This window comes from Vanacampus margaritifer, chromosome 2 (assembly GCF_051991255.1).
Source record: "Vanacampus margaritifer isolate UIUO_Vmar chromosome 2, RoL_Vmar_1.0, whole genome shotgun sequence".
In the NCBI taxonomy this organism is placed as follows: Eukaryota; Metazoa; Chordata; class Actinopteri; order Syngnathiformes; family Syngnathidae; genus Vanacampus; species Vanacampus margaritifer.
The window spans coordinates 22,872,021-22,898,407 of record NC_135433.1 but is presented as its reverse complement, the minus strand read 5'-3'; the positions used below and the strand labels follow the sequence as shown (position 1 = coordinate 22,898,407).

The 26,387-nt window shown below is 40.2% G+C and overlaps 1 protein-coding gene and 1 long non-coding RNA gene across 5 annotated transcripts in view; one reads left to right on the top strand and one right to left on the bottom strand.

Annotated features, from left to right (window-relative positions):
* Positions 1 to 26,387, top strand: part of LOC144042904 (uncharacterized) — a 183,009-nt gene that overhangs the window by 37,210 nt on the left and 119,412 nt on the right. The window lies entirely within an intron of this gene.
* ttyh2l (tweety homolog 2, like) overlaps positions 1 to 26,387 on the bottom strand; it is a 47,806-nt gene that overhangs the window by 1,366 nt on the left and 20,053 nt on the right. For 3 of the 4 annotated variants that reach the window (XM_077559729.1, XM_077559730.1, XM_077559731.1), the window contains 10 exons: positions 25,202 to 25,422; positions 22,412 to 22,507; positions 19,687 to 19,759; positions 13,608 to 13,677; positions 13,300 to 13,355; positions 11,704 to 11,796; positions 11,353 to 11,445; positions 6,583 to 6,725; positions 6,262 to 6,447; positions 2,702 to 2,780 (listed from right to left, as the gene is read on the bottom strand). In XM_077559729.1, coding sequence (XP_077415855.1) covers positions 2,702 to 2,780; positions 6,262 to 6,447; positions 6,583 to 6,725; positions 11,353 to 11,445; positions 11,704 to 11,796; positions 13,300 to 13,355; positions 13,608 to 13,677; positions 19,687 to 19,759; positions 22,412 to 22,507; positions 25,202 to 25,422 — 1,110 coding nt within the window. Of the gene's footprint in view, positions 1 to 2,679; positions 2,781 to 3,513; positions 3,606 to 6,261; positions 6,448 to 6,582; positions 6,726 to 11,352; positions 11,446 to 11,703; positions 11,797 to 13,299; positions 13,356 to 13,607; positions 13,678 to 19,686; positions 19,760 to 22,411; positions 22,508 to 25,201; positions 25,423 to 26,387 lie in introns of those variants that run through there. The other variant, XR_013291390.1, reaches the window with a different exon arrangement.

The following is a 26,387-nucleotide window of genomic DNA, read 5'->3' as shown; positions in this document are numbered from 1 at the left end:
AGGGGAAAAAATATTGTACATTTAAACCAGATATAAAATGTGATTAGTCGTGAGTCAACTATTGAAGTCATGAGATTAATAACAATAAAAAAAAATAATCGTCTGGCGCCTCAATTTTTTTTTTTATATTTTCTTTTTTGTTTAATTACTTAATTGTTTAAACTTCAAAATGAATCACAAATTTTATATCTGTTATAAATGAACCATTTTTTTCTAGGTTTTCATAATCGCATACTAACAAAAGTGGGAAAAAATGTGAAACTAATATTGTTCAAATGAATTTTTGACGTCTATAGCCGTCAATGGCAGTGAATGAGTTAAAGAACAAAACTTGGAGATGACAAAATCAGACAAAAACGGTTCAATAAAGGAAGCGAGGTGAACACAAATGGCCCAGACGGTAAAAACATAGGATAACAAACAAGCTGTAGATTTAAAGGACATAGTGTATAAAGAATATTACAAGGGGTTCAATGTATGGTAAAAAGCAGACAGGACACAATTTAGATGGCGTCGTACTATACTCACATTGCTAGTGTGCTGAAGCATGCATGTTTGGGAAGGAGCAAGCACTTGGCACAGCAACACAGAAGCAAAAGGGGTGAGGTGAGCCCACAGCAGAGTGGCGCACATTCAATCCATAAAAATAATGATAATAATTACAAATGAAAACATGCAACTTACAGTTTTTAAAAGTCTGAGTTAATAACAGAAAATGATTTAAAAAACAAAACACAAAACAAAACGGTTAGTCTCATGCAGATTTATGATTGTCAGTCTTCGAAAGCCTGACAGCAGAAGCGGCAAACGGACATACAGGTAAACAAATACATTACAGACAAACAACATACTGTACATACATGCAAGTCATCAAGTTACAACGATAAGGTCAGCATTGGTTTACATTGATTTCATTGATTGTTTGATTGATAGTGCACAAACTGGTCACAACATCAGGTACACCTGTGTACCTGTGTATTGAGAGCCAAAAGAAGATTTGTGGTCATGAGATAATAGTTTTATTTTTATGCTTTTTATTATTAACTCATTCACTGCCGTTGACGGCTATATATGTTTAAAAAAATCATTTTAACTATTTCATTTAGTTTAACATTTTTTCCACTTTTGTTAACAAGAGTATGAAAACCTAGAAAAATGTTTTTATTGTACAATTATAAACAGATATACAATTTGTGGTTAATCGTGAGTTAACTATTAAAGTCATGTGATTAATTACAATTAAAATTTTTAATCGCCTGACCTTCTTAAAAAAAAACAACTAAAAATTAGGGGCGTCAGGCGGTTATTTTTTTTATCGTAATTAATCACATGATTTCCCTCGTTAACTCACGATTAATCACACATTTTATATCTGTTCTGAATGTACAATAAAATTACGTTTTCTAGGTTTCATACTCTTGTTAACAAAAGTGGGAAAAAAATGTTAAACTAAAAGAAATAGTTCAAATGAATTGTTGACGTCTATAGCAGTCAGTGGCAGCGAATTAGCTAATATGGATTATATTTTTAATTTTAATTTTTGCATTTTCTTTAATTTTAATTTACCATCTCAGATTGTTTTTCTCAATAACTAATTGTTTATTGTAAATGTTTCATTTATTTATTTATTTATTCACAATTCAATTCCAGAAAATAAACAGCTTGTTTTCATGTTTGCCTTACTTTTCACGTTTATTTAAAACAATTTTATTTTGTTATTATTGCTTCATTATGTACTTTTTATTCTATGCTTTATTACTTATTTTGGCATTTTTTAAACCACTTTTACAATTTGAAAACAAAATAAATTTTGACATTTGGTTTTAATGGTGCTATTTTTCATGGTGGTGTACTTTTCTTATATTTTTCATTACTATTTCATTTTTCTTATTGTTAAGGACTGTATTAGATATTCAGTCTTTACAAAGACTATAGACCATTTTGTAGTATTGATTTAATATGCTTATTATTGCAGTTTCATACTGAGTGCCGTTCCTAATATTTTGACCCTCTCATGTTGCAATATGAGGCAACACGGGACGCAATTATGCTAGTAACATTTTGAGCCACTTACAATCCGCTGCATTGATATTCCCCGATAAGGCCCATTATTCTTGTATGAGCTGCCTTTAATGGCTGTGTTGAAATGTATCTCACGGAGACAGAGAGTGTACATTTTTAAACAGCGGGCCACATTGTCTGCCTTTTGCAAGTCATTTAAATTCTGTGAATGTAGTAATGCGGTCCCGCCGTCCGACAGAAGCTTCATTATAAAAGAGAGAGGGCACTTTAAAGGAGAAAAAGTGTGGATTTACCAGCGTTATCTATTATTTAGAAGCTGCTCCGGGGACACATGACTCACTTATTGACTATCAGCTCTGGGATTAACATTTATATTATTACATACGAGCGAGGCAACCATGCAGTCGTGTGTGCTCTTTGGAGGTTGTTTTACACATTTGATGCCTTTGTCTTATTAAGAGCAAATTAAATTCACTGGTGAAAATTACGGCTCTGTCACGAGCCACTAGAGGGCAGTATTACACCACTTGCGCTTCCTCCTAGTTTCACGTTGTGGCCAGTGAGCAGCTGCTGCAGCTGGAGGGTGTTTTTGCCATGCGTGTAAGGGTGTGTGTGTGTGGGGGGCGAGGGGGTGTTGTGGTCACACTTGGGACACCAGGGCAGTGTACGGCCAACGCACCGACGGGGGCGGGGATCCTCTGCCTATCAATGGCACATTCTCATATCGAGGGCTCCCGCCAAACAGCATGGATTGATTCCTGGGAGGTGACGAGGGAGAAAGACATATATTTAGAAAGAAAGTAGCAGAAAAACAATGTGAAGCATTGCAGCCATTACATGAGGGAGTGGGTGGTGGACACTTTTTTGTCATATTTGTTAAGCATCAGTACATGAGTCAATGATGTGTGGAAACAAAATCAGCTCTATGCAGCACCCATTTTATAACTACATTTTTAAGAAACCTGCCACACCTGAAGAAATCAATCAATCAGTCATGGAAGGCACGACTGCTCAATCATTTGCTGTGCACTCACAATGAAACTATAGTGGAATATCTAGATGAGAAATTAATAATATATAGGCTATATAAAAAATAAAATAAAAAATAAAAAGCCCATTCCTGGTTTGTTTACAACTGGGCTTAAAATGAGCAAATTAGAAGAATCAGAGCAAAGGGACCTCAGGCAGCTGAGATGTTTCAAATGAAATTGACCAGATTTAGCGTTGTAGTAACTCTACATTATGATTAAATCATGCGTAGCAGTTGTGGCTAACATCAGCTTCTTCACAATGCTAATGCTAGCTTAGTGTTGCTAGCGCTGCTATCTTGTTTAAGCTAGTCTGTCACGACTACTGCCATTATGAACAGCCATGTTTGAGAACTGTGGATGTTTGTGAAGGGCATGGCTTTGGTCAGACACTTAAGAGATAGAGGGATTAGTGCAGTAAGGCAGCAGTTAAATCTTGCAAGCAGTTCTAACACTAACTCACCCTTTTAATAAAAAAAAGAAGAGGTGTACCCCAGGGCTTGGCTGTTGTTCTTGTCCAAGGTCTTACAAAGAATTACATATGCGTATCACGGTCTGAAATTGGAACATTTTCAATTTATTTATTTAATCTTATTTATTCCGGTAACACAAGCACATATTCCCATTTGCAATGCCGATTTGATAATTTTTTTGATATATTTATATACAACAATTACTTGACCTTAAAACTTTTTCTCCCTTTTTAAACCCTGCACCTCTTCCGATAGAGCTCACTGCAGCACAGCATGTTGTATTTCAACATAGTACTACATTAAAGGCATGCAACTACGAATTCAGACTTGCTTGTGAACTGTAAAAACGCATAAAAACATGACTATAAAATTAGAATTAGAATTAGATGTGTTAACCACTAGACGTCCATACGGCCTTGAAAACTTCTTAGATACCTTGTAATTGTCATGCAAACATTAGTATTACAGAAGGTACGTTGAATAAATGACATGGGCACCTTACAAAGGTGATTTGCATACAAGTGTGCCAGGGTAAACCCATCAAAACACTATTTTCACCTTAATAAAGTAATAATAATAAAGTACAAGACAAACGTGTGAGAGGAACGCAGAACATGTGTAAGAAATAAAGTATATAGACAAAAAAAAAAGTACTAGATTAACATTACAAGAAGAGGTGGAGGTTTAAAGTTGTATATAACGTTATTCCCACAGAGCAGAAAATGTATTATTATATTTTGTTTATTGGTGTTGCTGCTCCATGTGTGTTCAAGTAGCAGGTGTTGAAGGTTTATAATTACTGTAACATTAATCTTAATTGACATTAGCAATGGCATCTCGCATTTTATGTTAGCATTAAGGTATCAGATTTTTGCTAGGTGACGTTACATCATTAGGTTGAACTTTTTGTTTTTTAAATAAAGTATAGTGTTTAATTCGGTCGTATACACAGTATATGTTTTACAGTACTTTAGCACGAATAAGCACCTTGAAGCAAGCACGCTTTGCCTCTTATTAAAGGGGAAGTCAACTTTAAACATTTCTTGACAATAATATGTTATATGTGACCTCACTAGTCTAAACATGACATTCTGATTAATATTACATTTGTGGAATATCAGTTAAGCAGCAAAATCCATCCGTCTCAGGGGGCAGCCATTTTGCCACTTGCTGTCAACTGAAGATGACATCACAGTTGCTCAGGGCTCTGGTAACGACTAATCACAGCTCACCTGTTTTCTGAAGCTGAACTGTGCTTGGTTGTTACCTGAGACCTGAGCAACTGTGATGTCATCTTCAGTCGACAGCAAGTGGCAAAATGGCCGCCCCAGAGATGGAGAAAAACTGGATTGTGCTGCTTAACTCATAGCCTCTTCCACAAATGCAATATTAACCAAAATACAGTATTTAGTAAGGGTGTGCCAAAAAAAAGATTCTCATAAGAATCACGATTCTCATTAAGTACGATTCAGAATCTATTTTAAATGTCCCAAAATTGATTTTATTTAAATTATTTTATACTGTCTTCCCTTTGTTTGTGTGTGCCTTTTATTGGGAGCGGTGTTTATGATTTGGCCACTGAGGGGCAGTGTGGTTCCACACTGCCCCTCAGTGGCCAAATACACTGTTAAATTGTAGCCACATTAGAGAGTAGAAGGAAAAAGTCACGATCAAGTTATTCTAATAAAAGTTGTTTTTTTGCAGCGTGGAGCCTTTTTTTTTGAGTGATAAAAGTGCGCGAGTGGCATGCTAATTAGCATTAGCGAGTCAGACTGGAGTACAGTAGATCATTACGATTCCTTGAACATCTATAATTTAAAGCAAAAATCATTGTCAATCAAATAATTTTGAAAAAAAAAACAAAAAAACGTCCTTAATCGAAAATCGATTCTGAATCGAATCGCACACCCAAAAATTGAAATCGAATCGAATCGTGAGACACTCAAAGATTCCCACCCCTAGTATTTAGACTAGTGGGGCTGAATAGGACATATTGTCCCCCTAAATTTTTTTGGGGTTGACTTCCTTTAAAAAAAAAAAAACCTGTGCCAGTGAGTGTGACAATAGGCACTAAGGAATACTTTAAAAGTTCCGTTCCGTCTTTAATTGCGCTTATCCAGGGTTGGGTCGCGGGGGCAGCAGCTTTAACAGGGAAACCCAGACTTCCCTCTCCCCAGCCACTTCAGCCAGCTCTTCCGACTGGATCCCAAGGCGTTCCCAGGCCAGCCGAGAGACGCAGTCTATCCAGCGTGTCCTGGGTCGTCCCCGGGGCCTCCCGCCGGTAGGACATGCCCGGAACACCTCCCCAGGGAGACGTCCAGGAGGCATCCGAACCAGATGCCCGAGCCACCTCAACTGGTTCCTCTCATTGTGGAGGAGTAGCGGCTCGACGCTGAGTCCCTCCCGGATGACCGAGCTTCTCACCCTATCTCTAAGGGAGAGCCCGGCTACCCTGCGGAGGAAACTCATTTTGGCCGCTTGTATCCGGGATCTTGTTCTTTCGGTCACGACCCACAGCTGGTGACCATAGGTGAGGGCAGGAACGTAGATCGACCGACTTTAAAAGTGAGGGCTAAAATTATCATATCATCAAGTTTCCTCTATTGCATGTGGGTCTAGAATGTATCACCCATGATAAACTGGAGTTTGCTATACTGTATTTCCAATACTTCCAAAAGAAAACCTGATTTGAAAATCATCATTTTGTGTTCTATCTTGGTGTTCGGTGTTGCTCTCACATGTATTCTGGGGCGGGCAGCACGCTGGCGGCAGCCTGAGGAGGAGGATGGATGCTGGCCTGGCTGCCACTGCTGCTGGTGTAGCTGCAGAAGCTGTGGATGTTGGACCTCCTCGGGTTGTAGGACATGCGTCGCGCTTGAGGGTTGAATGGGTCCTCCTCGTCTATGTCGTCATACTCTTTGTCTCTATGTACAGAGGCAGTGCACATGTCAGCACTTTGCTGGAGTATCTGGCAAGGTAATGAGATAAGGATTGCGAGTGGGGGGTTGAAGGAGGGAGGGGTGTGGGTGGGGGGGTGTTAGTTGCCTGATGTTGCTGACCTCCTGCCCATTAGCGTCCACACTCGGAAAATAGCACACAGCATAGCGGAGAGCGCACACGCCGCCAGCAGGGAGAACAAAGTCAGGTAGAGGAGGCCTTCGACGCCATCGTAGCAAACGCCCATTAGGGCATCAAGGTAGTCCTGCGGCATAAATAAACGTGACCTATTGCTTGACGCCTTCAAGATGTAAAACTGGAGAAGACACTTTTGCACACAACAACTGATGATTCATCATTCAACATCCATTTCATTGCAGATTTTTAATACTACTTACAAACATTTTACACATATGAATACTTCTGTGTTAGTTAAGTTTTCATATAAAATGCTTTTCAAAGGCCAAATTTAGAGTTACGCTCCTTCTGTGTAGCATCCGGATGTGCCGCCACATGCCTGTCACCATTAAGGTCTATTGGAGGAGATGTAACATAATTGAGGGCAAGAAGACGATGCAGGTCCCTGACAAACCTTTTTTAACAGTTGTTATCCATAAATAGTAGCTAAACTATTTTCATCGGCTTCAATGTGTTGGTGCTCCCCGTTTGTTAAAAGCACCAGTTGTTTGAAGGTTTATCATTAGCATAGCATCCATGCTAATTTCCATTAGTTTATGCCAGTTTGCAAAGTATGTTAGCATTAAGATAGTGGACTTCCATTAGACAAAATGACGTGATTCCATTGAACATTTTGGTGTTTTAATATATAGGGCTGTATTTTCGTAAACAGGCGCACATGCGCTCGGTGTAAAAACGGGCCCATCACCATTTTCAAAGTCTAGTTTAGCGTGTTTGTGAATTTGGTAGTCGCACCACACTTTGCTGGGCATTCCAGCTGCCGTGTCCCCCGGCACATCTCTCATTTGGTGACCAAAAGTAGACCACATTTTAGAGACTACGTAAAACCAGGTCTATAAAGTGGTGCAGATGGCGCAACGGGATTTTGGTGAATTTGAATGAGGCGCAGGCAGATTCAGTGATGTCATCATATTTCATTCATAAATATAACAACAGTGTAGGACAATCCTTGTGAATCATTGTACAAATTACTATCATTCTCATCTTGAATGTATTTTAATTGCACCCCGCCGACCGTGCGTCACAACTGGGGGAGGTGGTCTCCAATTGCCGATGTCACATGCGCGGCCAACGACATCATCCGTGCGGCAATACCAGCGGGTCACTTTTCTTCTGCAATGTCAAGCACGGCAAGCGTGCCGAACATCTTGATTTGGATGTAAATGAGAGATGCCACTATACGATTGGTCGGGACTCATTCCATCCCACAACGGGGCAACTTCCGGATTACGTCTAATTTTATCTGTGCAAAGCCGAGGAAAAATACCAAAAAAAAGAAAACTCCAATTTGTAATAGGCCTGATTGCCCATCTGATGATATCCAATTCCATTCCATGAAGATTTTGTACTTATTATGCCACTCGGGTGAAAAAAAAATCTGAATTGTGTCACTTGAAGCATGCATGCAGTATAAATCTAGCCATAGCCTTACAGATAAGACGGCTATCAGATAAGACATGTAAGAAAGGGTTTATCTGAAAGTGGTAAGAATATTTTGAGGCAAAAAGAAAACCAATCAGTCCTAATGTGCTTTATGTTTAAAAATGCTAAAAAAAAAATAATGAATCACACCAAATTAAATTCAACTAAAAAGGGCTATAAAACACACTCCAACTATTTCTGTTCTATTGCGGTTTGTTCACTATCAGGCAAAAACAACATTAAATGCAAGAATTTGGAAGATTTAGATTGCAGTAAGAGTGACTAGAAATGAGACAATTACACTGGTAATTTGGAGTTTTGCTGCGTTCACATAGCTGGGTGAACACTATTACAGGATTTAACGAGGGACCTGTAATTAGAGGAGCAGTTAATTTCTTCTTGGGACGACTTGCACACACAATAATAAGGCTGAATTTGAACACTTGGGCTCTTCCGTTCAAGGTCAGCATTGGCCTGATTTGGGGATGTCAACTGACAGATTATCCTTTTTAAAGGTCTTATATTATTCAACTTTCTAACATACTAAAATAGTTCTCAAATGTGTGAAAGACATGTCTGTGACGTGCATTCGTCAAAATTGACTTTGAATCTAATATTTTTGCTGTCCCTAAATCAGCCTAAAAACGCTCTGTTTAAAACAGCCTGTTTTAGGGGTATGCCACTTTTATGTAAATAGTTGCACCAGGCCACGCCTAGGCCGCACCCTTTTCTCTCGAAGGGGCAGTGATTTTGGTCTTGGTCGCCATGTGCTAATGTTGTGAATGGAAACGACGGAGCAGAAGAAAAGAAAAATACAAACATGTCTTTTACACATTTGAGAACTATTTTAATATGTGGAAAAGTGGCATAACGTTTTACCATAAGAAAAAGTAGCATAACATTACTACAGAGACTATCTTGTAGCGTTAGTTTGTGAATGTTTAGGCAATGGTTATTTTGCCGTAAACGGCAAATCTCCCGCGAACGTTAGTTAGCCGTGAATGTCTCAGATTTTCCGTGAATGCTTGTAGACATTTACAAGCGGTTATGAACACAAATGTCCACATTTAGGCCACTGTGCGGTCGCAACGTGCAAGCCGTCTGACCGAGACCACTTAGCGTCCGGTTGGCATCACAAAGTCATGTCAACTAGGTGGCGAGTTGCCAGTCACGGCAAATTAACCACCTCGGATTGTACAGTATCTTGACAAAACAATACGCAACTGCTTCATATTATCCAACCACCGTCTGCTTTATCATATCTGACCTCTTGTAACCAAACAACCTCCACACGACAAATGTAGCTCCCACTTTAGGCACTAAAAATACACCAGTAATATGGTAGAAGGTGCACATCTCTTATTAGAAGGATAGGAAAGAAGGCTAAATCAAAAATGTTACAAAACTTACATCTTTCCCGTTTGCAGTCGTGTCACACTGTTGGGACCGATCCATTATGTTTAAACTTGCAAATCCAGCTCTGAACAGGCTTTCACTAACAAAACAGTCCTTTGAGAAATTATGTCGGTACACGTCCTTCAAAAATAAAATGAATCCACCGTCTTTTCAGAGACTTGGGACGAAGGAAGCAACCACTTTTTCCTGATCATTGTTTCCCCTCTCCACGGAGCATTTGCGAGAAGGGGGAGAAAAAGAAAGGCGCAGCCAGCATCTCAAATTTCATTTTTTTTTTTTTTTTTTTTTACAGGAGAGCTCAGTATTGTTCATTCGATTTGACATCATCATTGCTCTCCTTTTTTTTTTTTCTTTTTTAAAAAATCCAACAAATCAATTAAAAAAATGTAATAAATGTTTTTTTTTTTTTTTTTTTAAATACATATACATATATATATACACATATACACATATATATATATATACACACACATATATATATATATATATATATATATATATATACCCTTTTTTTTGTATGTGGGTGAGTATGTGTATGTGCGTGTGTGTGTGTGTGTGTGTGTGTGCGTGCGAGCGTGTGTGTATTCATCAGTTCACCTAAAGCCCATTAAAAAAAAAATCCCATACTAATAATATAATATAATAATAAATTGCCAGATGCAGAAACATCAATGTAAGTTATCACGATGTAGTGGCTCTCGCTAACAGACAGAATTAAGTAACCGGAATTAGGTTAAAATATTCTATATACGTAGACCATGTTTCTATAAATTTTGATATTTGGTTTTTATTTGAGGCAGATATTTTTTCCATTAAAATGTGATTTATGAGGAGGTTAGACCATTGGTCGATATTCAGAGTTTGTTTATTTTTCCAGTTAACAAGAATTGTTTTTTTAGCGATAGTAAGGGCTACAAGTGTAGATTGAAATTGTTTATGTGGTAAGTCAGTTGTTGTTAGGTCACCTAGCAAACACAAGTTTGGAGATAAAGGTATCCTACAGTCCAAAATAGCGGAAAGTTTTTCTAAGACTTTAGTCCAGAAATACATAACCGGAGTACATAACCATAAAGCATGAACATAAGTGTCTGTAGTGTTTTGTAAACATTGGAGACAAATGTCGGAGTCTGAGAGTCCCATTTTCTTCATCATATATTGAGTAATGTATGTTCTATGAATAATTTTATATTGGATAAGTTGTAAATTTGTGTGTTTTGTCATTTTAAATGCGTTTTCACAAACTTGAATCCAAAAGTCAAAAGCATCTCAAATTTCAGTGGGCGTGACAAACCTTTACCAGAGGGGGTGCCACTAACCCGAGGGGGCTGGGTCGAGTGCACTTCCGTGGCTTTTTGACGTCACTAAGTCACGGAAGTTTAATCTGCCAGTTTAAAGCACACATTTTAGAAAGGAGGAAATAGCTAAAGAAGTTGCGGACTGACTTTTTTCAAGCCTGGTTGTATTGTAGACAGGCCGGGGATGCACATTATTGATAGAAAACCCCACTAAGGTGCATTTTCATACTATGGGAGCTTTAAGGAACAAGAATACACACACATTATTCGAAATCAGTGGATTTACATTAGATTCAGAAAAGTGGGGAACACAAGAATTGATAATTGAATTGGTCAATTTGTAAATCGCCAAGCACAAATTGGTAAGGCTTCACTGTATGTCATACACTTTAAGGGCAGGAAGCATACTGGGTGATTTTTTTTTCCTTGTCGTGTGGGGTCACTTTCATGTTAAAAATTGGTATGTGTGTGCCCCGCTTCAGATGTAAAGTTGAAAGGTGGCATTTGTGGCGCTTTGAACGACTAAAAGGGAAGGATCTTAAATAAAAAATAAAAAAACACCTTGTGTAGCCCACGACAATCAAGCAAGGCCGTCAGCTGGTGCAGATTAAACTCGCTGGTGTTCAACAGGCGCTGGATACCTAAAAGGTCTCTCTGTGTGAAACAAAGGGAGGGGGAGAAGCACGAAAGATTACAGTATTGTACGTTTTTTAGTGCACAGAAGCCTAAAGGCCTGATTTACTAATGGTTCGCATGTGTTTACTAACTGGATTGCGACAGCCTAACGTGCAAAATAGCTGCGTAATTCATTTTTCGCATTTGCCTCAATTAATGTGCAGCGTTGCCTGCAATGTGACACTCTTCGATATCTTAGTAAATCAGGACCTTCCAGTAGTCTGGTTGTTGTTGTACCTCAGCGGTGGGAAAGACGGGCACGGAGAACTGCAGCAAACCTTGGACCTGGATCTGCATAGTGGTTAGCGAGCGCTGGCAGATTGTCAGTGACTGTATACATAAAAGAGGATCATGTGATGGCAATATTAGAAAAGTCACGATATTGTAAAAAAAAAAAAGAACTCACACTAAACAACCTACCGTCTCTAATAAGTAATAACACTAAATATTGAGGCACTTACTTGCTAATGCACGCACACATTGAGTTCTTCCACATGTTGACTCGATTCACAAGCATATTACATTCCATTTCATCTGACGATTAGCGTGGATTTCAAACATAGAAGGGCCAAAACATGTTGTATGAAAATTAAACTGTGCTAAAAAACTAACCACCAGAGGGTGCTAAAACTGCACAAATGGAAATCGACTTGACATTTTTAACAGATGTGCTGCTTTTAACTCATTCATTGCAATTGACGGTTATAAACGTAAAAAAAATTCATTTTAACTATTTCTATTACTTTAACATATTTTTTCTACTTTTGTTAACAAGGGTACGAAAACCTAGATTTTTTTTTTGTACATTTAGAACAGATATAAAATTTGTGATTAATTGAGAGTTAACTATTGAAGTCATGCGAATGCGATTAATTATGATTGAAATTTAATAATCTCATCAGGAGATTAAAATTTTTAATTGTAATTAATCGCATGACTTCACTAGTTAACTCACGATTAATAAAAATGTTTACATCTGTTCTAAATGTACAATAAAATTAGTTTTCTAGGTTTTCATACTCTTGTTAATAAAAGTGGGAAAAAGTAATAGAAATAGTTCAAATGAAGTTTTGACGTTTATAGCCGTCAATGGCAGTGAATGAGTTAATATTGTGACATGACGATATTGTGGAAGTTTAAATATCACGACATCCCTAATGTTAATAAGGAAGTGCCGTGTCGACAAACAATTTGACCGTAAGTAAAGCTAAATTATGCATTTAATTGCAGCTCCGCCGCCGATTAAATACTGTAATTATGCGTCATGGATTCGAAGGCTGTGAAGATGCACAGCGCGCTCACAATTAATGCAGCATATTAAAAAAAAGTTGTACAATGAAAATGGTCATAAAAGTGACACTTTTACAGGGTGTTAAGCATGGAACATTTTCCAGAGAGGTATTCATTAACACCCATCCATAACTTTACTGTTCTGCTTGTCCTCATTTGGGTTAAGTTGAACTGGAGTCCAGCTGAGTTTTGGTGGTAGCGCCTTAGAAAATAGATGAAAATTCCAGAGTTGTATGTATATAACCCGTGTTTATTCATGAAGCCCCTTTTTTTTTAAATATATCTGCATACCAAGCATTCTAATTACACTCTGAGTATGTTGTTGTTGTTTTTGTGTACAGTAGCCGTCATTATGCAAGCTATGAATGAATAAACCATGTTGCTTGTGAGAGTGCCCTCAGGCAGATGTTAAGCAACGGGGGGAAAGGATCGAATGTGTCGCTTGAACTAATTCCACGTGTGATGGTGCACATTTCTTGCTGCACTTTGATGAAAGCTCATCTTTGTTTACTCAAACATGAGTGTGTGTGTGGGAGTCCGTACCTGTTGGAAGGGGTTGGGTAGATTCGGACTGCAGAACAAATAATAGTGAGCAACATCTACCGGGTGAGAAAGACACACAGTTTAAGTATGTGGTCATATTTAATCATTGTACAGCTCTGGAAAAATCAAGAGGCCAAAAAAACATTGAGCCATTTTTCATTTGCTGCAAGTGATGATATTGACATTTCATGTTTGGGAGTTATAATGTTTATAGAATAAAAACAAATATGTTAATTTGACTCCAACTGATAATGTTGCAGTTCATGTTCATCTTTTCCAGAGCTGGATGCATTCTTCCAATGAATTACCTTCACTGAGGATATCTTTGGTTTGGTTCACAATAAACTTGTCAGGAGACACGCAGAAGTCACTGGTGCCCTGCATGACAACACAACAGCACATGCAAAGGCCTGTTAGTACACTGTTGCACAGCTGTTTCTTGCACAGCTGTTTCATCTACATCTTTATTGATCTTTTACTACGCGTCATGCTTTGCTGGCCTTTAAAGCTGCAACGCACTCTCATGCTCTTTAATGCAATCCACAGACGACTCCTGATAGGGGTCCTTAGTTTTTTTATGTTTGACATTTCAATGTTACATTAACCCATTTGCTCCCAAAAACGTACAAATATGTTCTATTTTAACTCTTTGACTGCCAAAAACGTTTAATAACGTTTAGTAAAATCCTACGGAGGACTGCCAAAGACAATAAAAGACGTTCACTATGTTTCTTGGGGGGTTTTTTGGAAGCGGGTGGAGGAAAGCCTTGGCCAGCTGTGCTGAAAGTATCAAGCAGATCTAGTTAGTATAATGACTATTTTTGGGCACTAGATGGCAGCGATGACTCTCTTTGGACAAGATCGGGTAGGTGTCAGTAGAAGACGTGAGGCGGAGCTAGAGTGTTGAGGGGAGAATGGCTGAGGAAGCAAAAATGGCGACCGGTTGCAAGCAGCTTACGCTTGAGCATTTTTTTCAAAGACGAAAAGCATCGACCAATGCTAAAGAGCACATTGATGACGACGATGATAATGATGGTGGTGACTCCGAGGTTGACGCCGAAGTTGGAACTGTTGACGCGGCGGCTATGATCACGTCATGAAGCCTCACCGGCTAGCGATGCTAACGCCGGAAAACGCAGAGCACAACCGAGCACTTCTGCACAGGCGGACGTTCAATCGGACGACGAAGAGTGCCCCGGGTCCAATGCATATTCATCGGAGGAGTGGGTACAGTCTGATCACGGAGAAGACACTGGTTATGGACCACGATGCCACCATGAATGGAGTGGATAAGATGGATCAGAACATCTCTTACCACCTGGTATAGGAACTGAAGGACATGAGGAAGCCAGACGTAACACCACCGTAACGTCACCGTATCATGATCCTGATAGTAGACTTGATGGCAACATGGCCAAACACACACTGCAGTATATACTTGCTATTCCCCGGAGAAAAAAAGCCGGCAAGAAAGTGTAGCGTCTGCACGCGAAGGGGCAATCGCAGTGAAACTAATCTGTTGTGCAAATCCTGGTGTCCCCTTGCACGCAGGGGAGTGTTACACAAAAAGAAAAACTGTAGTTGAAACATCCACACAATTGTAAATAGTACAAGGGTTGAACACATTTGTAAATAGTTTGCCAAATTGTTTTGTCAAATTGTTACACTGTTGAATGTAAATAAACATATTTTGCGAGCATTTGGGTGAAACCATTTTCTATTGTTGATTACTGAATAACGGAATAAGGTAGAAACAAACTTTTTTTTCTGATGAAAGATGAGATGTCACTCTTTCATTTGGTAGTATGTGTGTTTCCATAGTCCAAACACAAAATTTTCTGTGGAACTTGAAAGATCAGTCAAAATGCTTAAATGAGCTGGCACCCACGGCATCCCTTTTCTGAAAACGTCTGGCAGTCAAAGAGTTAAATGTTTTATGTGTCCCAAAGACGTATCTATACATTTTTTAAAATGTTTTTTTATGCTAGAGCATACAGAATCCTTTGATGCAGCCTCTCAACTGCAAAGAACGGTTGAAGAAATGGTAGTTATTACACAAACGGCCAGCAGGTGGCAGCATAGCATAAGAGATCAACCAGGGCCATGTTGAAAAAAGCTATTTTAATCACATTTCTAAATTGATTTGTGAATAATGATGAAATGTAGGTATATTCTAATGCTAATTGTTGCAAAACAGAAACAGATAGAAACATACTTTTTTCCTGATGAAAAAAAGAGACTCTAATCTTTCTTTTGGTAGGTTTCATGTTTTTAGAGCAATAGTATTCTGTGGGCCTTGCAAAATCAGTCAAACACATAGCAGGGTATTTTTAAAAATGGATATTTCTCTGCTCTGGGTGTAGAAAAAAATAGTGTCCACATCACCACGTTTGTAGAAAAGAAAACATCCACAGCTAACCGCATTAATGCATTTTTAAGTACGTTCATACCAATTCCAGACCTTTTTTCCCCCACTCACTCACCACACACACATATACAAACATGGTCTCCCGCTTCCCCCCCTTCTTTTTTTTAACAACTTGAGGTACAGTATGTGATTGAGTGACGTGTGTAGAGTACAACGTAAAACTTTACTAACGGACACAGGTGACCGCAAAGCCAGAGAAATACGCAAATCTTCACTTTAGCCGGAGTTTTTAGAAACCTTCGTTTGTAATTAAAAAAAATCCCCGCGGACGTGTGGATGACAGGGCAAGCTGCAGAAAAATATATTTTGTTTGCAAAAAACCCGGCTACGTGTATACATGGCCTTAGTGAAAATGGCTGGGAGTGAATGAGTTAATTGTCAGGGCTTAAGAACATTTCATCATGCGGCATAAGAATGCCAGCTCACTTAACGACACAAACTACTTTGCATAGGGCTTCAAAACATCACACACGGCACACGAAAGCATATTGTTTTTCATTGAATTGATTTAAGTTTATGACCTGGATGTCTTTTTCATGCATTTATTTCCCGTAATTGTGAACGTTATAACCTCTAGGTTTGCACATACATTCCGACTTTTACACAAATTGGCAGGAGCGAAACTAAACTAAAGTGAACAACACCTGCATGAACAAACCAACTCTCAGTCAATTTGAACTCAATCAGTGGTTGGGCTTGACACTGAACTTAATACTTAGACATTGCGGGCAATTGCTGAAGGATAGGGGGTTATTTTGATGTTCAAAATTTCAAACATGAATCACATTGACTTACGGTATGGTAGTCCATGGTGAAATGCTTTAGGCAGGTATAATCAGCGATGACATGGTTCTTGTTACTGCCATGATCTACCTTCTTTCATCCGACAGAGCCCATTAAAGATGCGCTCTTATCACAATTTCATTGCACAGCGAGACTGACAGCACTTCACAAAGAGACAGACGAGCGATCGATAGCGAAGCTGCACTTTGTGCTCCCGTGAACAAAGCGAGTACAAGACACAAAACGCTGCCTGTAACCTGCAGTTCCTCTGTTTTAATGGATCAACGGTTAGCATCCGCAAGCTCAGTATGAGACGAGACCACAGTGGAATACATGAAATGAATGTCATGTCAGCATGGGGTCCTGCATGTTAGCCTTCATCTGCATCTCGTTAGACATGTTGATGATGCCACTTTTCATTAAACATGCATGCGCCTGTGAGAAATTTGAAGCATCACCATCATCATCATTTCCCTTTTTCAACAGTCAGTACGCTACTTCAATGTGGGAAATACAGCATCTCCTCATGTAGTGGAACATAGACAATACTGTAGATTACTATCACTACTCCCTTCTACTTGTAGTAAGACTTTAATTAAAAGGGAAGCCTTTGTAAATATTCCAGTTACCACTGACCTATTTTCTATTGTGAAATAGTCACTAGTCACTCGCAGGTGACATTTAGACAATCATTTATTCATTGCTTGGAGACGATTTAGAGCAGTACTCGTTTATACTTACAGCATAGCCTTTAAAGTGTTTTTCAAACAAATATTTGCAATGCTGTGACTATCAAATAGTTTTAGAATCAGTTAGATTATTATTTTTATTATTATCTAATAATAATAATAGTGCATATATGGGAGGAGTTTGGTGAGGCATGGAAAACGACTTCCGGACGGCTTCGAAGAAATTCTGGTCCACCATCCGGAGTCTCAGGAGAGGAAAGCAGTGCGCCATTAACACTGTGTATAGTGGAGATGGGGTGCTGCTGACCTTGACTGAGGATGTTGTGAATCGGTGGGGAGAATACTTCGAAGACCTCCTCAATTTTACCGACACGTCTTCCTTTCAGGAAGCAGGGTATGGGGACTCTGAGGTGGGCTCCCCCATCTCTGGGGTCGAAGTCACTGAGGTGGTTGGAAAGCTCCTCGGTGGCAAGGCCCCGGGGATGGATGAGATCCGCCCGGAGTTCCTAAGGGCTCTGGATCATGTGGGGCTTTTGTGGTCGACACGCCTCTACAACATTGCGTGGACATCGGGGACAGTGCCTCTGGATTGGCAGACCGGGGTGGTGGTCCCCCTTTTTAAGAAGGCGGACCCGAGGGTGTGTTCCAATTATAGAGGGATCACACTTCTCAGCCTCTCTGGTAAGGTCTATTCAGGGGTGCTGGAGAGGAGGGTCTGTCGGGAAGTCGAATCTCGGATTCAGGAGGAGCAGTGTGGTTTTCGGCCCGGTTGTGGAGCAGTGGACCAGCTCTACACTCTCGGCAAGGTCCTTGAGGGTGCATGGGAGTTCGCCCAACCAGTCCACATGTGCTTTGTGGACTTGGAGAAGGCGTTTGACCGTGTCCCTTGAGGAGTCCTGTGGGGGGTGCTTCGGGAGTATGGGGTACCGAGCCCCCTGGTACGGGCTGTTCGGTCCCTGTACGACCGATGTCAGAGTTTGGTCCGCTTTGCCGGCATCAAGTCAAATTTGTTTCCAGTAAGGGTTGGACTCCGCCAAGGTTGCCCTTTGTCACCGATTCTGTTCTTAACTTTTATGGACAGAATTTCTAGGCGCAGCCGAGGCGTTGAGGGGGTCCGGGAGATCGACAGGCGGATCGATGTAGCGTCTGCAGTGATGCGGACTCTGTATCGGTCTGTTGTTGTAAAGGAGGAGCTGAGCCGAAAGGCAAAGCTCTCGATTTACCGGTCGATCTGTGTTCCTACCCTCACCTATGGTCCTGAGCCGTGGGTCGTGACCAATAGAACAAGATCCGGGATACAAGCGGTTGAAATGAGTTTCCTCCGCAGGATATCTAGACTCTCTTTTAGAGATAGGGTGAGATGCTCGGTCATCCGGGAGGGACTCAGTGTCGAGCCGCTACTCCTCCGTGTTAAGAGGAACCAGTTGAGGTGGCTTGGGAATCTAGTTTGGATGCCTCCTGTACGCCTCCCTGGAGAGGTGTTCCGGGCATGGGTCCCATCGGCGGGAGTTCCCGGGGACGACCCAGGACACGCTGGAGAGATTACGTCTCTCGGCTGGCCTGGGAACGCCTTGGGATCGCATCGGAGGAGCTGGCTGAAGTGGCAGGGGAGAGGGAAGTCTGGGCTTCCCTGCTAAAGCTGCTGCCGCGACCCGACCCCGGATAAGCAGTAGATGATGCATGGATGGATGGATGGATGGATGGAATTATTCAATAGAGTGACGCTCAAATTTTTAGACCGCAAAACAGCAATTTAGAATGAGAATCGGGCACAGTAAATATAATACAGCCCCATTATAATCAACATGACTTGCTCAAGTGGACAATTAAATTGCAGTCGCATGTCTACTAGATCAAATGTAATTGAAAATCTATTAAATCTGATTGAGCACAATTCTTCCATATTTACAGCCCACTTGTGTAAAATGTGCACACAAAGAGCCATTTTGACTTAAATAAGAGAAGCAGAACAGCCCAAATACTGTAAGGTCCAAGATGTTTGTCATGTGCAGCAATGTGTGCTTGCAATGACAGCGGATGTCTCCGCTACGTTTCAGGTTCAGTCACCACCCCGAGCTTAATTCGCCGCTTCACTGCATCTGTCCAGATGTCTAATCCACCGGGATAATCCTCAGATTCTGCGATGCCTCCAGGAGATTCAGGCAAGAGAGGGGATACCCGAAGTAAACCAGGGGTGGTACTCTTTGTACCCCTTGCTGTGACCCAAATGTGCTGTCTCCATTACCACGTTAAGCCCAAATGTGTTGAACGTTGTACACTCCGCAGTAGACAACGAGGAGGATTTATGGTGAAACTAAAGCACACAACAAAGACAGATTTCAGAGGTGTAATTAACGCCAGGGAGTGTTGTTTACAACTGTGATTATGCCGAAGGCTGCTGAGTTTATAATCAGCTTTACGACGTGACTGATTGAGCAATAGAAACCTAAATAAATGAAGAGAGAAGACCAAAAAAAAAAAACTCACCACAGCTGTGGCCAAGCCGGCTCCCAGTGAGGCCCAGCTCAGGAACACAGACAGTATCACAAAGGCCATTATCCTGCGTAGGGAAGATTTACACACAATCAAAAGGCCGCTAAGATAAGACGGACAGTCCATTTTTCTTGCAGTTGTTCTAAACTTCATATGAATTATTATCTTGTACATACTTTCATTATTGTGACCGGTACGCCATTAAAACATACATGCTAAACCAATTATGGTACTAATTAAAAGCTCTGAAAAAAAAGAAGTCCACAGCAAACCGAGTCAAGCAGAAGCACATCTGCACAACATTGACATATTGTAATATTGCTGTAATATGATCGTCCGCGCCCAATATTCAATATAACTGTCACTTTGAACAATAGAAGATGATGATGAGAAATAAGTATAGAGGAAAAAAATAAAATTACAATTAAAATTAAAAAAACATACCGTGCTTGGTCATGCATGGGCAGCGTCATACAATAATTGGCAAGCGCCAATTGTTTAAGATAATAACCACCATGTACAATAGAAATCAATACAAGTATAATGATCCATAAAGTATGAAGAAAGTCCATGCCTACAATGTGCTACGTTGTGTACACTTGCAAGTGAGTGGCTGAGATTGCGTTATTGATTTTTTTTATTGTGTAGATTATTTCTACCAATTTTAGTAATTCTATTGTGTAACGTGGCCACTTTTACGGAATAACTGGTGAGGAGAACGATCACATTACTGTAATTACATTTCTACATTGTGTGCATAGGTCCATGTGTGACCGAATTTTTGGACAGTAGAAGTTTTCAACTCATTATGTTTATTTCTATTGTTCAAATTGGGGGTTTTCACACATACGTTATATTTAGAAAGCTATGGTTATTCCGTGGATTATTTCTACCATGCAAAGTGGTGCTTATCATGTAAAACTGAAAAGGAATGATCACATTGCACATAGTCTTGCATGCAGTGGATTTTGTAGATTATTTCTAGTTATTGCGCAAGGGGGCGGGTACCATGAAAAACTAGCAAGGAACAACTGCATTGCAGTAATTGTATGACCCTACTCTGCATACACGTGTAACCACGTGTGCTGTAGACTTTGACGTGGTTTATTTCTATAAATCTTGTATTGTAATTACATTGGAATAACACAAGATAGGGAATCTTGTGTTATTCCGATGTAATTACAATTACAACGCTTCATCATGAATATCGAATATCGAGAATGTCACCACGAGAATATCGTCATGCTAGTGGTGTCTTCTGAAATTTTTTTGCGTAAAATATCTGCCTTGGCTCAGTAAAAGTCACAGCGTTTCCCACACCATGTTAATACTTGGGCGGGCCACCCAAGTAGGTTTCAAGAAAATGTAATTTAAAATTTATATGAATATATAAAAAGTGTTGCGTGCAGATATACTGTATATAAAATTAGTTCGCCCTGCAACACCCCCATTGGAGTCCACCCACCCAAGTACGTTTCAAATCTGTGGGAAACACTCAGTCAAGAAACACTAAAGTGCAGAAACTCAAAATAAACCCACTCCTTATAGGAGATGGATGTCACACGGGCCACAAACCACATCACGCCTGTTGTGTTAACTGTCAACTGCCAACTTTTTGGGGCTTTCATTAACCTCGCTACGGACAAGTGAACTTCCCTTCTAATGGATCCATGAAGGCAGCAATAGCAACACTAGGCTTTGGTTCTCAGCCGACTCCTCAGACCTCCTTGAAAAAGCAGCAATAAAGAAGTCTGAGAGCACTTAATAATTAGTTAAGGGAGCCGCATGCTCATCCGGCCGCTTGCCCGATCAATAGGCATTAGCGAGCTGCATCATCGGGATGATGAGGAGGAGGAGGAGGAGGAGGAGGAAGAAGAGGATGAGGAGGAAGCGGCGTCTCGTCTGCTAGCGCCCAACGCGTGGGCAGTGCTAAATTGGCCAAATGTGATAGGAAGTCTGGACCGTGTGCTCGGTAATCCATCATCCTTGTCATGCTGTTTTTCTTTAAGCATTGTCTGAATGCATAAGTAAGCTACGCTAGCAAAACACGGTCAAATATGATTAACGTGTCCCCAAATATTGCACTTTTCAGAAAACAAACAAAAAAGGAGCATGTGGAAGTGATGTCATAGAGCTCAAAGTCTGAAGGGGGCTACTTTACATGGTATGGGGGGGATTGTTTTACTGGCATTATAGGCCTCAATTAATTGCTTTTATTTATCTTTGGTGTGGTTGAAGTGGTTGACAGTTTCTCTATGGATTATATAATATAGAGAGAGAATCAATAGGTAATATAATAAATAACTAAATCATATTAATATTAAGAATAAATAATAACAATAATAATAAAATAAATACAAATACATCAAATAATATAATAATAAATAATACTAATTACCCGTGTTTGTGCTCTAATAGTTTATTCAATTATTCTTCATTAATCAATCAAATTTCTTTGTCAAATGTTTTGTTAAATATTTGAAATCATTTGGTTGAATACTAATCATAGCCGAATGTGACATTTGTCTGAATTGTACTAAAGTCACTGAGGAAATAAACCGTGATGCAAGTGATACTTCATATTCATAATATTATATAATCTTTTTGTTCCTGTTAATGGAGTGATCATATGGAACGTCAGTGTCTGTCTGCAGCGACTCATTTGTGATGACTAGCAAAGACAAAGAACAAAAAGCAGCAACAATAGATTAAAACTCACATGATAAGCAGCCAGCGACACTGCTTGGCCATCCCCAAGCACACGGCCAGACAGATGAGCAGATCCAGGATCAGCAGGAGAAGGTAGGTCAGCCATCTACAAGACACCAAACACTTGTCACTTTTGCAGCAAAACTAAAGTCTGCAAGTGCTGCTTAAATGTGTGTTTTACGCCCCGAGATCCGAGATCAGTGTCAGATACATCAGATTTCTTGCCTCTTAGTTATAGCCCCATCTGCTTGCTGTTGTAATTTGCAGCCTTTGGGCTCAATAATTCAACAGCACAAATCCATAGACATTAAATTTTCAAGCTCTGAAAATGTCCTTTGCGTGGCACGTCAGGCTGGACTGTAAGTGCATGTGTGTGAGATTTTGTGCACGTCCTCCAGCCAACTCCACCTGGCCAGCTAGTGGCGTAAATCTTACGAGAGCAACAAAAAAGTATCGATTCCTTACAATTTAGAAGATACAGAGTCGACGCACACTCGCTGCTACATGTCCAGGGTAATAATTCTTCACATTAAGGTCACTGGGGAGTATACAAGAACATCCTGAGGCCTCAACATATGGAAAAGAACTCAATGTATATACTTCATCTGCATAAAGACACCACTTAGCGGTGTAACGATACAGGCTCCAGCGATGACTTCAGCTACGGAAGAGGCGATAAAAAGGAAGGCGAGTGAATCAAATAACAGCGCGTCGGCTGTAACGCTGGCCGCTCATCAATAAAGCACGGCCACGGGCTGGCTCGTAGCTCAGTCGGCCGCATGAAATCCAATAACGGCGCCGGGGAAAACGGATGCCAGGCTGCGTCGAGTGGAGTCCACAAGAACAAGACGATTATTTGGTAAGAAAGAACACATTGAGTGGACACATGAGCCAAATTAATGGTGGTGCTATATTAGGTCAGTGGCTGCAAGGAATGAGAACTATTTGCTATTATAAAACGTCAGCTGGAGAGGTTCAAATATCATTGATCGGGGAGGAAATGTTCCTTTAAAAACACACAATTCTTAAAGCGGGTATGTTAGAGCAGCTATTTGCTTTTTGTTTGGCTTATCATAAAAGCTGGACCATCACACAATGCACAGTGTATGTGAGAAGACAACACAAACATACATGGGAAGTAACAAAGTAGAAAGTACTGGTTTCCCAATCATTTTGTCAAGTGTCATTTTTACAACAGTTAAGGCCTTTTCACACTGCACTTAGCAACACAGTGTGTGTCGTTGACGAGCTTGTTAATTATGCATGTGCTACGAGGGCTCAAGGACACAATGCAGAGCCATGTCAAAGTGTAAGGCACATTCAATAGGATAGGGACTGGCAGAGTGATTTCAGAGTGCTAACAGCAGTAAAGCAACAAGCAGGAAAAGCCTTTCTGTTACTTCCTGGATTGACTGCTACGTAAGCATTTCCAATTATGGGCAAGACGCGCACAGGGAGTCTGTCGCTAGGGTTGTTCCGATACCGATACCGGTATTGGGAGAGGACCCAATACTGCATTAAAACAGTTGTATCGGCATCAGAAAGTACTAACAAGTAACATGCTGATACCATTATTTCCAACGCAATACTGTATAGAACTTTGGATGCAGGATCTTGTGTCTTGCTTGTGCATGACATTCCCTGTGTGTGTGCAATGTAGCTTTTTCATGTTGGAAAAAAAAACTAGGTATCGGTATGCTATTAGCCGACATTGCAAAACTGGGTATCAGAGTCTGTATCGGGGGCCAAAAAACACTAGCTGTTACCCTTTTGCGCTGCCCCTCAGTGAACGCCAAGTGCAGTGTGAAAAGGCATTTACACTCATTGAAGTCCATCTAGGGCTGCAGCAGCTATCAAATACTTTTTCATAACAGAATAGTCTATATAACATGTACAAGAGAGAGGCAGCTACCAGGAAGATAAGTAACCCCCCCTCCTTCCCCCAAGTCGACGAATACTTCAGGTTCGGGTAGACAAGTCAAAAGTCAACTCATGTTCTGCCATAAATGTTTTTCTTGTCTTAACTTGCTATCAAAGTGAAGCTGTTGTTTTGTTATGTTTACACATGCAAATCACCTCTGCATACCTCCTACGTTAGTGGTCACAGTTGACACTCACAAGTGTTTTGTTTAAACAGTATCGGAAAGCACTATGAGGCAGCACAGTGGATATGAATGGTTGTCTATCTACAGTATATGTGCCTGCTTGCCTAAAGCTACCCGGGATAGACTACATCTTACCTGTGACCTTAATCAGGGCAAGAGCTAAAAAAAAAACTGAGAAAATGAGCAGAAGTAACCATTGCTTTGCTACTCTGCAAAAATCTAAGTAAATTATTAAATTTTGCAGGTGCATCTCTGCAATGAGGCGTATGTAAAAACTACGATAACAAATTCACCGGCTTCCGAGGGGGAAAAAAAGAGAAAAAAACACACACTTTCAAGTTAAAGCCTCGAGTCATCTCATATTCCCTGCCAAAATTATCATTGAATTCCATATTCATTTGCACTCATTTGCAGTTGATTGGCTTTGAGTTTTTCCTCATGTTTATTGAAAAATATATATATTTTGCCTCCTTCACTTTTCTTCTCCCTTCGCTGTTCAAGCCAAATAGGAATTGCACTCAATTAGAGCTCCATTCCGGCAAGTAGGAGACAGTCGACAAACACTCGTCAAAACACTAACCACACACAGAGCTTCATTTTGCCACAATTTAGTCTGGAGTCAGGTAAAAAAAAAAAAAAAAGTGTTAAAGAAATATACATTTCCATTTGCTACCACACACACGCACACCACACACCTGTAATACTCAATAAAGGCTGTCTGGGTCGCGACAGCGGTTAGGTCTACGTTGGCTTTGCTGAGGTCAGGCAGGGCCGTCAGCTCCCGGATGACGTTGTTCACCATCAGCTGCATGAAGCGCAGAGCCTGAAGGTAGTCGGGCCGCGCCGCAAAGATCTCGTCCAGACGCTCCAGGTGCTGCTTGACACCCGTTCCCGCGTTTCCCAAAGAGCCCGCAGACTAAAAATCACAAAATAGATTACATTACATCACATTAGATTACATAGATAGCTAGAGAGACAGCTAGCTCGATCGATAGATGTAGACAAAGATACAAATCTCTTATTTGTCTATTTTTGAGCTAGAAGTATGTCACAGACATGTTATTAAGACACGTGAGGACTGTTTTAAATTGTGATAAAAATGCATAATGTCTCCTTTAATTTCTAGTTTATCAATACAAGTACTCAAATATGATTATTGGATGATTCACTCAAAAATGAAGGTATAATGTTGATCAAGTTTAAATCTGCACTTTTATACTGATGGGCAACCATGACTACTGATTTCCATTTTCTTTCTTTCCTTGGCCATTCGATTTTTCAGTTCATCAATAGCAAGAAAATTCAGCCTTGACCAAGTTAACAATGCTCCATTTGGATGTAGCAATTCAACATTTGGTTTCTGGATTCTGGTTGTAATTAAGCATGAAACAGATTTATACTAGCCAGTTAAGATGGCTACACACAGACTGACAATCGGGCCACATTTTTGCATTTTCCTCTCTTCCGAACATACAGCTTTCAAACTTAACCCACCCTAGAGATTTGAATGAAGTTGGTGCTTCTTCAAAAATTTTGCCAAATCCTCCACTCATGCAAGTGGTTTTACGTTGTACTGTGCCCGCGAGCTACAGTATACAATTACAATTGTGAGTGGGTGAGTAGGTCTGTCCTGGTATTTCGCCATATGTCGAGTTTAAGGTAGGGGACTCATGATTGCATCATTACGTGTGGTGTCCTGTGTTGCTCACACTGTAAAAGCTGATTTTTTCTTCGCCATTTGTCGGATGTCTCAAATTTGGACAATCAGTTATGATTCAAAAAACTTTTTTTTTTTTAAATCAGTATATTAGAACCATCCATTTTGGATCCAGGTTTTGTATTGGCCCATCATTAAATTCTACAAGTGTACCAAATGATCGA